Source organism: Palaemon carinicauda, chromosome 18 (assembly GCF_036898095.1).
Source record: "Palaemon carinicauda isolate YSFRI2023 chromosome 18, ASM3689809v2, whole genome shotgun sequence".
NCBI classification, from domain to species: domain Eukaryota; kingdom Metazoa; phylum Arthropoda; class Malacostraca; order Decapoda; family Palaemonidae; genus Palaemon; species Palaemon carinicauda.
Genome location: NC_090742.1, coordinates 47,509,571 through 47,521,484, shown reverse-complemented (window position 1 = coordinate 47,521,484; position 11,914 = coordinate 47,509,571). Strand labels below are relative to the sequence as shown.

Sequence of the window (11,914 nt, the reverse complement as noted above, 5' to 3'; positions counted from 1 at the left end):
ATCGATTAAGTTGGGTAACATTTCCTTTTTTGGTAGAAAATTTCACATATCTCCCCATTGTGTTTTTGAGCTATATGTATGTTTATGGTCCGCGGCTGCCACATGGCCAAAGCCAGTGGCTTATGTCTCCAAATTGCTCAGAAATGTATATTAATTCTTATCAAGTCTTGTTAAAGTGTGTTGAATATATTCTTTTATAACTATGGTATGATTATAGGTTAGACTTTTGCCCTTTTTTACACAATTGTCATGCATCAGTCTTGATTTAGGCTAAACCCTACACTTAGCCCTTGGCCAAGACTGGCTAATTTTTACAAATGCCCTCTCACCTTCTACCACGTAACTGCAAGGTTCTCATGAGGTTGCCATCTCTCCCTTGCTATTGATACGTCATAGTAGGAGCTGCACCCATAAAGGTGCCCTCTGGGAGCAATGGGCGGTGTTTTACAGTCGTCTTTGGGCGACAGTATTTCACCTATCTACCAAGCCTTAGTGTCTGGCTAGGTAGCACTGGTTGTGGGGACTGGTTCCCTGTGTCTACACTCAGTTTATCCCTTAGAAGGAAACTGTGTCTATTTGCTGTAAATCCCTCGACATTTGATGGTTCTAATAGTAGTTAAGTCTTCCTGCCCTACCGCTTTACCATTTTCTAAGTTTCCCTTCCTTCCCCTTCCTCCCCTTTGCTTGGCTATCCTTGACCTGCTTGCTTTGGAACTTACTTTCCTTCCAGTCCAGTTTTAACCGGCATCTGTTGAATCCTCAGGTGCTATATAGATGGACAGGATAGCTTGCTGGTCATCTATTTTGGCTCTGGGTAGGCGAGTGATTAATCCTACCCTGGATTAACTCTCTTTGGAGCCTTCCCCTTCCTATTTAGTCCCCAAATTTTTCACTGTCCATGGAACTACAATTCATTTATGTAGTCTGCATTCCCTAGCATCTGAGCATTCCTCAACTGCTATATAAGATAGACTAGCCGACACTTTTTTTTTTTTTTTTGGCTTAACCCTCTCTAGGCAAGGAAACTAGAACCAGATGTGGGTTCTCCTTTGCCACTTTAGCAGTTGCCTGGTCTCTGACTTCAGCTACTCATCCTGGGCTATGTATCTCTTGCTGTGGTGTCTTGACTCCTTTACCTAGTCGGAAGCTCCCTGGTAAAAGTACTTACCATTTGGCCATAATTCCAGTCCTGTTGGCTGTAGTTCCTCTAGGCTTGGATGTGGGTAGGTTAGAGGTACCCCTCTCTCATTCCATTGGATGAGAAACTTCCCCCTTGCCTGCTTAGCTGCAGCCTTAGTTCAGTCACCTTCATTTATTCCCTTCCTTCATATCTGAGGAACACTCTTCTATAAAATTCGTTGATTGGATACCTCATGGTTGTCAGGATTTCCCTTGAATTTACGAATTTGTGGTATACTTTAGGTATTATATGGTTCTCATTATTTCAAGGGGCTAATCCCCACTCTCATGATTTAATTTCAACAACTAGGTTCTCTGGTAGATTCTTTTATCTACTGGCTTCTATTAGCATGTACCTTTCCTCTTACCTGCGGTCTGTCTCCATAAGGGATCTTTCAATTTATTTGCAGACTTAACAATGCAACTGCTGCATTGAGTCGACAATCCTATGTGTAATGAAAGGTCAGTTCATAGAGTCATTGTTGCTGCCTTAGGCACGGCTGCTGCCACCTCAGGTGCAGCCACTGCTGGCTTCAGCAGGATGGTATTGGAATTTACCACCTTAGGGGGTCTAATGGACTGACTTTGGGGGTAAAGGTGTTCCGTTTATGTGAACCTTTCGCCCTATGCTACCACACTATAGAAGTTCTTATGGAATTCTGAGCTGTTTGTCATACACTTCCGTTGTAGTGTAGCTTTAGCCGTAGCTAGTGTAGGTAGAAAATTTTAAATTAGATATAATTTTTGAAAAATTTTCTCTTTTAAAGAAAAGTTTCCTGTTTAACATAAGATATGCAAAATTTTTCGATGCAAAATTGGTACTCATTGAAAATTTTCTATATTCAGAGGTTGTTGAAAACATGGATTGTGCAATGGTAATCTGCACCAGGTGAGTCAAGTTGCCTTGTGGCCGCAAGACTGCCCAGAAACATGCTGATCACCATGTTTTCAAAGGTTTCTTTGCCATCTGGGAACCTTCTAACTGCAGTGTGTGCAAGGACCTGATTTACACGAGTTTCCACACTACCAACATCTTCCAGGCCGAGAAAGTGCAGGAGGCTTCCAGAAGAGCTTTCAACTAGGATACTTCTTATGTTCCTTAAATGGAACTTGAATACCTCCTCTTCCTCAAGGCTGATGTGACTGCTGTTTTTTGCCACCTGTACCGATGGTTCAACTTTGCCAGTACAACTAGATCAGGTAGATAATGAAGTTCGGGATGCTCTTCGGGTGATGAGCTTGGATGCTGACAACATGTCAAAGACTTCTTCCGTGACGTCGAAGAGAGAGAGGATCCTGTTAATTACGGAAGCCTCTGATGAGTCCGTAGATGTCTATTAGGTAGGTACAGCTCCTAGTATTTCTTTGGAGCAATCCTTTATCTATCACCCCTGCCTCTACTTCTACTGCTATTCCTACTCCGAATGCACCTTTGTTCCCTGGTTACTTGCAGTTTATGGCATCCATGAAGGCATTTATTGAAATTATTCACGCCGAACATAAAAGAGCTCAAGCGTCCTTAGAGGCAAAGATAGGGACTTTTCAGCAGGCACCTAAATCGAAGGCTTCACCAGCTTCGAGTCTTCCAGATTGCTTTGCAAAGAGCCCTTGGCATTATGCAGAGCATATGTCTCTGAGCGAGAGAGTACCTCCACATTGGAAGACGCACGCGATCAAACTGTCTCCAGCTTAGAATTCTACCCCTCGATTGATAGTTATCCTTACTCCTATGTAAGGCTGAACTTGGAAGCGTCCATGAGGGATGGTAAAGTCCCCAACGAAAATATCATCCTTGACCACAGCAAGGCTCAAACTTTATTGGTAAGGTAGCTAAATACAGCCGAGTTTACCAACTCTCAACTTTCTGCCTTTGGTAGGAAATTGACCACCTTTATTACTCCTAAGTAAATTGTCTTTCCCTATGCCTCAAAAAGTTTAGCGACTGTGAAGAAAGCACCAATTGAAGGTAGACCATTGCTAGTGCTAGAAGAGTGCATACATGTGTCAGAAGCCCTTCCTTATGACTCAGACAGTTGGGAAGATGTCTAACACACCTTTGCGGTCGGGAAACCGGATAGGGACATTAGATGCAAACAGTTCAATGAAAGGTTTCCTAAAATTCCCAGATTCTTGTTGAAAGCAGAATGGGAAGCCAAAGAGAAGCTATCTGCTACTTTGTCTTACCAGTCCTATTTGGAAATGCTGATTGGGAACAATGCTGATGGGGATCTGCATGCTTTCTGTTTAGCCAGAAGAGCCAGCAGAGAACATGAACTAGCCACAGCAACTATCAGTAATGAGCCTTAAAAGTTGATTGACTTAAACATCTGGGGGAAAGATTTTTTCCTTAGAAGGTGGTCAAGGAGAATGAGAGCCTTATGCAGAAGTGGGATATGTCCTTTAAGAGGAAATTCACCCTGGAGAAGGACCTTAATCTAAAGGCAAGGAGCCTTGGAGACCCCTTAAAGGCAGGAATGCAGACCCTACTACCCCAGGGGGCCTACACTGTCTCCATAGATCTTACTGACGCCTATTGGCATATTCCGATAGGTTGGCACTTATCCCCCTACCTTAATTTCAGACTGGCAAGATAGGCCTACGTATTCAGAGCTATGCCCTTCGGACACAGTGGATCTCCAAGGATTTTCACAATACTAGTCGAGACCTTTGTCCAACAACTCAGGAACAAAGGCTTTCAAGTGATGGTTTGCCTAGACGACTGGTTAAACCTGAGCTGCAACAAAGTCGGAATGCCCTCAATTTTCTCTAGGAGTCATGGAATTCCTACAGTCTCCCGGCTTTTAAATCAACCTTGAAAAGTCCAGGCTTTGTCAAGCACAAGAATTCCAGTGGCTAAGACTTCACTGGAATCTAAAGTCACATATCCTATGTAAACTTCCGAGTAGGAAAAAGGAAATAGTAAACTCTGTCAGTTGCATACTTGGATCGAAAGTAATCACCAGATATTAACAAGAAAGAGTCTTTGGATCGCTGCAGTTTGCAGCCATGACATACCCAATTCTAAAAGCAAGACTCAAAGATGTCAACAGAGTCTGGAGAATAAAGGCCTCAAATGCTCGGAGAGATCTTTTACAGAGAACTTCTGCTTTACTGCGCAAGCAGTTCAAGCCGTGGTCCACTGCCCAGAGCTTGTTGACTCATGCCCCTCTGCAGTATCCTCCTCCTTCCGTGACAATCCAGGATCAGTGGTCAGCCACATTTTAGAATCTCTCATTGGTTCACTTAGAAGGGGTTTGCAGTGTGACGGCGGACACCGTATCAAGATCCAACCCTCTGGAAACAGAATGGTCTCTAGATGCGAAATCATTCTGTTTCATCCAAAAGCAAGTCCCTGAACTGCAAATAGATTTCTTTGCGACAAGCTTCAACAAGAAACTTCCCCAGTATGAAGCCTCGAACTTAGATCCAGAGGCGGCAGGGACAGATATGATGTCACTAGATTGGAACCAGTGGTCTCCCATTTACATCTTTCAAACATTCAACCTCCTTATGAAAGTTCTGAACAAACTACGGACTTTCCAAAGGACAGCAGCCCTAGTGGCTCCAAATTGGTCTAAGAGCAATTGGTACCCTCTTGTTCTGGAACTCAAACCTCACCAGATGCTTCTACCATCTCCATTGTTGTCCCAGAATGGTAAACAGAAGGCTGTCTTTGCTTCCTCCTGGATAACGAAAAACCTTCAGCTCATGATTTTCTCGCCCTAGTGGATAAAAGAAAGTTCAGAGTTATTAAGGAGAGTATTGACTTTATAGAAAAATACAAGCCTGCTACTACGAAAAGACCATTCTTGTTTTCCTAGTAAAAATTGGGTGGAATTCGTTAAAATACATCAGCCCTCTTCCATTACTATGGACTTCTTTATTTCATTATCTATTTCACTACAAAAACAAGGATTGGCCAATTATTGCCTAATGTAAATTGGTGCAAAGCAGAACTATCGCTTATGCTTCTTACATAGAACTCAACAGTGAACTATTCAATAAGATCCCGTAGGCTTGTGTTAATTAAAACCAAATACTCCTCCCAAGGCCATCTCATGGTCGTTAGATAAAGTTTTGCTCTTAGCCTCCTCAACAGATAATGACACTAAATCTTACTAAAAAAATGAATCTTTTATCTTAATATGGCTTTTGTTGCTAGAGTCAGATACATTGTGGTACTTTCAAGATATGATAGCCCCTTTCCATCCTCTCTTAATTCTCAATGTGAGGCTTTGCATCATGTGAGGACGACTACTGGAATTAGAAACTAACAAACATGTCTTCAGCACACTGGGATAGGAGTTGTAAAGGCTCTCTCGCCCACCTATACAGTCCTATCCCATATCCATCGAGACAAGGCTAACTCTATTCGGGGAACGTGGCTTGTTTTAAATATGTCCCTGTTTCATACACAATATCGCTAGGTATATTCATTCGAGTAGATAGAATGCTGTGATACCTCTGCAGGTGAAATTCCTTGGTGTTTCATTCGTAGATATATCCTAAGTAGAAAACTGCCTTTGGGGAAGTTCCATGAGAATGACAGGGTTATCTCACCCAAAAATAGATTTTTCTTACGTCCAAATCCCATATATATATATATATATATATATATATATATATATATATATATATATATATATATATATATATATATATATATATATATATATATATATATATATATATATATATATATATATAAGACCCTTGCAAACGAATAATGAGACGTCGGCATATGGGTTTTCTTCATTTATCACAAAAGGTTCGTATGTAAGTACACAATAGACAACTGCCTTCTCAGGTGAGGGACTTGTCAACTCGAGTGCTCGCCGGCAACTAACTACTGCCTTCGTTATCAAAATGCAGCCATTGCAAAACATGCTGACACATAGGTTTTTGTGGAATACTCATGAATATTGAGTTCATTTACCTTGATATTAAACACACACATATATACACGAATTAGGACATTACTCCCCCCCCCCCAAGCTCCTCACTCCGGGAAGAGGTGCGCACTTGCCCTCACTAGTCAATTATATATGGAGGACACTCCAATCCGGAATAGGCATGGCATGTACTAAATAGAAATGCAACATATATATATATATATATATATATATATATATATATATATATATATATATATATATATATATATATATATTTATACACACACACACACACACACATATATATATATATATATATATATATATATATATATATATATATATATATATATATATATATATATATAAATCACCAAAAAAAACATATTTTCCACAAAAAAATAAAAAATTAAATATTGCATGTAAAAATGTACACAAAACAATATAAATAACTCCACTTATTTCGTCTTAAGACCTCTGCAACCAAAGAAGAATACAAAAAGAGAAAAAAAAAATTGTAACATCCGGTCTACATAACCTCATCAACAACCTCCCTCTGGTTGCGGGCAATACGGGCTTCTTGGGCGGGACAGGGGTAGGAATAGATATTCCTTCATCCCTCGATTTTACTTGTCCGGGTTTACGGCACAATTTCACAACATAACTCACTGCTACCGTTTCACCATTTATTTAAATCACTACAACACTTGCACTTGCAACTCTCAACCCGTGGCCACTAGCCGTTTTCCCTAAAAAATTATCCATCTTCTGGCCCTTCTCTTATAACATTAAGTATAAGGTATTCACATCTACAAATTCTCTAACACTGCCTATCCTCAAGGCTGAACTTTAATCCCGCATTCACTTGCCATTCGGGGACTGCCCCGGCCCCAGCAACCAGGAATCATATAAATACATGAATAATACAGCATCCGCTTGATAGATCTCACTAGACCTATTTAACCTCTGAATGTTTATAGGTTCATTCAACAATGTTATACGTATTTCTACACTCAACAAAATTACCACAACCTTTTACATATAAATTTAGCATCAACTTAACACATTGTTATCATCACGTTTATCTAAAACACGTTGAAAGAAGAAATAAGGCCTGTTCAAACAACAACAGTAAGGGAAAAAAAATTTCTACTCATCAACTCGAGGGATGTCACGTATGCAGTGGTAAGGAGGAACACTTTTGAAAACTACCTCTTCTGGCACCACATGTATGTTTGCCTGATGATTTTCAGACACTGCGCCATTAACAATGTTTTGTATCACAACTGTGTTAGACTTAACCATCTTTACTCGGTACGGACCTAAATACGCTGGCTCTAGTTTTTGTTTCCTAGGTTGTAATCATTTCAAATACACACGATCGCCCACAAATACTTTTACCGGTGTGGTTTTAAACTGAGGATCATACTTTCAGCTGTGTTTTCATTAGCTCTTTTCTAAAACCTTTCAGTGGTTTTCATTACTCTCCTTAATAGATTTAATAAATATACACGGTATTGCTCAGTTGAATAATTTGGCAATTGTTGCGAATTAATGAGTACCGTATATGTTAACACGGGATCCTGTCCATACACTAAAAAGAAAGGCATGTCCCTGAGCGAAGCATTATATGCAATGTTCAAAGCTAGCTCAGCTGTAGGAAGCATGGCTTGCCAATGAAGGGGGTCATCAGCCACTAAGTAACGTAAAATTCGCACCACTCCCTATTATGCAACTCTACTAAGCCATTTGCTGAAGGCCTATATGCGGCCACTGAAAAGTGTTCAATTTTCATCAAGTCCGTGACCGATATCACCACCTTACTTATAAACTCAAGACCATTATCACTTATCAAAATTTTCGAGCAACCAAACCTAGTAATGAAAGAGCACAGCGCCAGGGCTAATGAATTTGCAGATTTATCCAACATTGCGTAAGTATGAGTGTACCGAGTAAATGCATCCACAAATACACATATATACTTATGTTGTGTTAACCCAGTAGGAAATGGTCCTACTACATCCATATGCATTCTATAAAATTTAATGGGAACTACCGGTCACTTTCTGGCTTCTGGTACAGTGTTTTATGTTCTATTAAACAGTTAAAAGCATGACAACCTTTTATATAATTCCCTATAGACTTTTTCATTCCCAACCAAAAGAAGGATTCACGTGCTCTCCTTAATGTTCTATCAGTCACTAAATGCCCTACATACGGACTTGCATGTACAATGTGGATGGCTTGTTTAATTAAAGAGGGAGGAACAACTACCCGTGCACAAAATTCCCCTCCCCTCTTCTAGTAAGCATAATATAAGACATCATTACAATAAAAAATTTCTCAAGAGGCACATTCAGAAATGACGGATAACTCTCCGATTCACCCCTAATCACTGCTCGCACTCTTTCCATCCATTCCTCTTTTTTTCTGTCCCTCTCGGACTTTTTTTATGTTTCAACCTCTCAAGTCAATCAAACCTGCATCATCAGGGCATTCATTCTGGACACCCCTGGTCATGTCCTCGGTCATCCACATATATTCCCCTTTGCTGTTTGTATCTCTCTCTCTCTCTCTCTCTCTCTCTCTTTCTCTCTCTCTCTCTCTGAATGCCCATCGGAAGAATTTTCATCGCGTTCTCTATTCTCTCTATTTTGATGGGAGTCTTCAACATTTTGGCTACATTCTTCGTTCCTCTTTTGTGCCCTAGTTGTTACTCCTATTACTGCACCTCTAGAGAGAGTATCAGCTACCTTGTTAGCCTTACCTTCTATGTGGTGAAAACCCTTTATATTAAACTCTAACAATCTCTCAATCTATCTCGCTTGACGAGAGGTCAAATCATTTTTATAATACATATCACGTAAGGGGCGATGGTCACTTTGTAACTCAAACGACTGAGCTAATAAAAAAAACCGATGCCTCGCTAGAATCCAAAGAATAGCCAAAGGCTCTCGATCGAATGTACTATAATTCTTTTCTGCCCCTTTTAGCACCCGGGAAGCAAAACAAATGGGTTTCTCTCTGCCTTTATCATCTCGTTGAGAAACTACGCCACCAATAGCTACTCTACTCGCATCTGTTGTCACTAAAAACGGGTGATCAAATCTAGGATATGCAAGTAATTCATTGCTAGTTAAGGCAGCTTTCAAATGGTTAAAGGGCTTTTCTTCTTCCTCTCCCCAATGTTTACTTTTTGTTTCTTTAAAGCATCTACAGGTCTCGCTATCTCTCCAAAATCTCTAATGAATTTACGGTAATACCCAGATTGCCCAAGTAACACAGCTACTTCCTTAGAGTTACGTGGCCTGAGGAAATCTGTAATAGCCGCTACTTTACTGTGACAGGGTTGGATACTTTCTGGGGTTATTATGTGACCTAATAATTTGACCTGTTTACTGAAAAATTTGTACTTTGACAAATTTATTTCCATACCATTACGTAGCAACTCTTCTAAGACTTTACGAATATTATTATTATGTTCTTCCGCTGTTTTCCCTGTAATTATGATATCCTCTAAATAAACAAGAACATTATGGCCAATTAAGGGCGACAAATCCGCCATCATCACTCTAGAAAAATGACTTGGAGCATTTTTAACACCGAAAGGACGAAAATTAAACAGAAACAATAGATCGTTAGCTTTAAATGCCATTTTACATTCATTGTCTTCCTAAATGGGTATTTGATAATATCAGATTTTAAATCAACAGTTGTAAAATATTTGCTATCCCATACTTTCAAAATGAACTATTCGATTGAGAGCAATGGGAATGCATTATCCTTAGTGACTGCATTCAATTTCCTATAATAACGCACAATCTCACTGAGCCATCTTTTTTCCTAACAGCTACAATTGGAGAAGCCCAAGGGGATTTGCTCTCCTCGATTATCCCTTATTCCCTTAATTTATTAATTTCCCTTTCTATCTCTCCCTGGAAATGAATGAGTACCTTATAAGGCCTTGACCCGATCGGCTCCGCCTGCCCAGTTTCAATGCTAAAGGGAAATTGATCAATCCTCCTGGGTGGCTCATTTCCAATTGCAATTACATTGGAATAATTATTGACAATGTCACTATCTACAGGCTGATATTCTGAGGGACATAATTTTCGCTCTTGCATAATCAAATTCTGAGTGCGTTTGTCTGTGCGGGCTGGAGTTGTGGCTCCCAACATCCCATTATAAGCAATTTCACATAACTCTCATTCACACACAGATTCACTTTCTAAAACAACTCTTATTTGACAAATTAACTATCGTTATATCAGCTCTGTTCTCTTTAATTTCTGTCAAGCCCTCTAATATCATATGGGCCCAATTGTCATGGGGTTTAACAACTACCTTGGTTCCTTCCGTAAGAGGGCGATACAGGGTCACAGGTATGCTCGTAAAGGTCTGGGGGAACAACATTTCTCCTCTCTCAGGTACACCTTTTACCCTACTTAAATTTCTCTCCGAGCTAACACATGCGCTTACTGTCTCATGCCTTTTTATCGGCAAAATGTACCCTCCTTCTTTTACTGTTATTGTATCTTTTCCCCCAAAATGCAAATTTGATTATTGGATATAAAGTTTAATCCTAGGATAGCCTCGATTCCTGGAATTCCCAAGGTGTGCAAGACAAAACAATCATGTATAAACCTCACAGACCCCACCTTAAACTGGACGATTGATGTATGGTTTATGTGTAGTTTATTTTCTTCTGGCGCGTCAAGGACAAGGGATGCCACTGGCTGTAGTGGATTTGAGGAAAATTTTTTTTCAATCAATGAAGCACTGGCTCCCGTGTCAATCTGCGCTCGGATGGACTTATTTTGCAGGTCGATCCTAACTGCTAACATTGCTGGCCAGCCATTACGAGATATGGGACACGGGCCAATGAGCTCAGCTGCCATGATGCTGCCCCCTGGTCCTCTCCCTAGTGCTGCGGGGGTGAGGTCGGGGGTACCGAAGGAGGTCCCAGTGCCTGCTCGGCCAAGTCTGTCGTCGCTGCTTCCTCAGCTACTGCTTGTGCTGTCATGCGGGTGGGGGGGGGGGGCGCATCGAACTCCCTCGTCTCACCTTCCTCTGTTTCCTTTGCCTTGGACGTTGGGCGGGCGAGGTGTGCAAGTGCAGGGGCGTTTTTTGCTGGGCACTCTCGAGATAAATGACCGTAGGTCTGACAAGTGTAACAGCGGGGTAATCCTTGGGTGGGGCACTCAACTCGTCGGTGCCCCTCTCCCCCACAGTGCCAATATCTGAAGACTCTGCTCATCTGCCGACTGCATACCCCCTTACCACTCTTCTGGGGTTGACTTCCTCTCATGGCTGCCAACTTCTTGGAATCGGCCCAGTTATTCCCAGTCCTTTTCTCTTCTGGCGAACTGTCTAAAATGTTTTGTATCATACTCACTACATCTGCTAATAAGCGATTATCATCGAACAAATAAGCACATAGATACGGTTTACTAGTGTGCGAATATGTTTACGGGCAATTGCCTTTTTATCACCTTCTGGGAGATTGGCACTCCGGGTAGCAAACGAATAGCAATCACGAGTAATGCGAGTTGCAACACTAAGAACGGATTCACCTTCCCATATTTTGCGTTTGTAATTTTCTTTTAGGTCTCCCTTCTCGCATCAGGGAAGGCATAATTCTCAATTAAACGTCATTTTATTTCAGTATAACTTCTTAAACTTTCCTGTGGCCAACACATTATTTCCATTGCCGGAGCATCTTTCAGCAATCTAATTATTTGAATTGTTTTTCTCTTTCCGACCACCCATATGTAGCTGCTTCAAAGACTCTCCAAAACACTTCAATTTATTGAAAACTTTAAGCCGTTGATCATCGAAAG

General features: G+C 40.8%; 1 protein-coding gene across 1 annotated transcript; it reads right to left on the bottom strand.

Moving 5' to 3' along the window:
* Positions 1-10,995: 10,995 nt before the first annotated feature.
* LOC137657280 (uncharacterized) lies at positions 10,996-11,463 on the bottom strand. The gene has a single exon (XM_068391617.1). It carries the CDS (start codon positions 11,461-11,463, stop codon positions 10,996-10,998), a length of 468 nt encoding a protein of 155 aa, XP_068247718.1.
* Between the last annotated feature and the right edge of the window lie 451 nt (positions 11,464-11,914).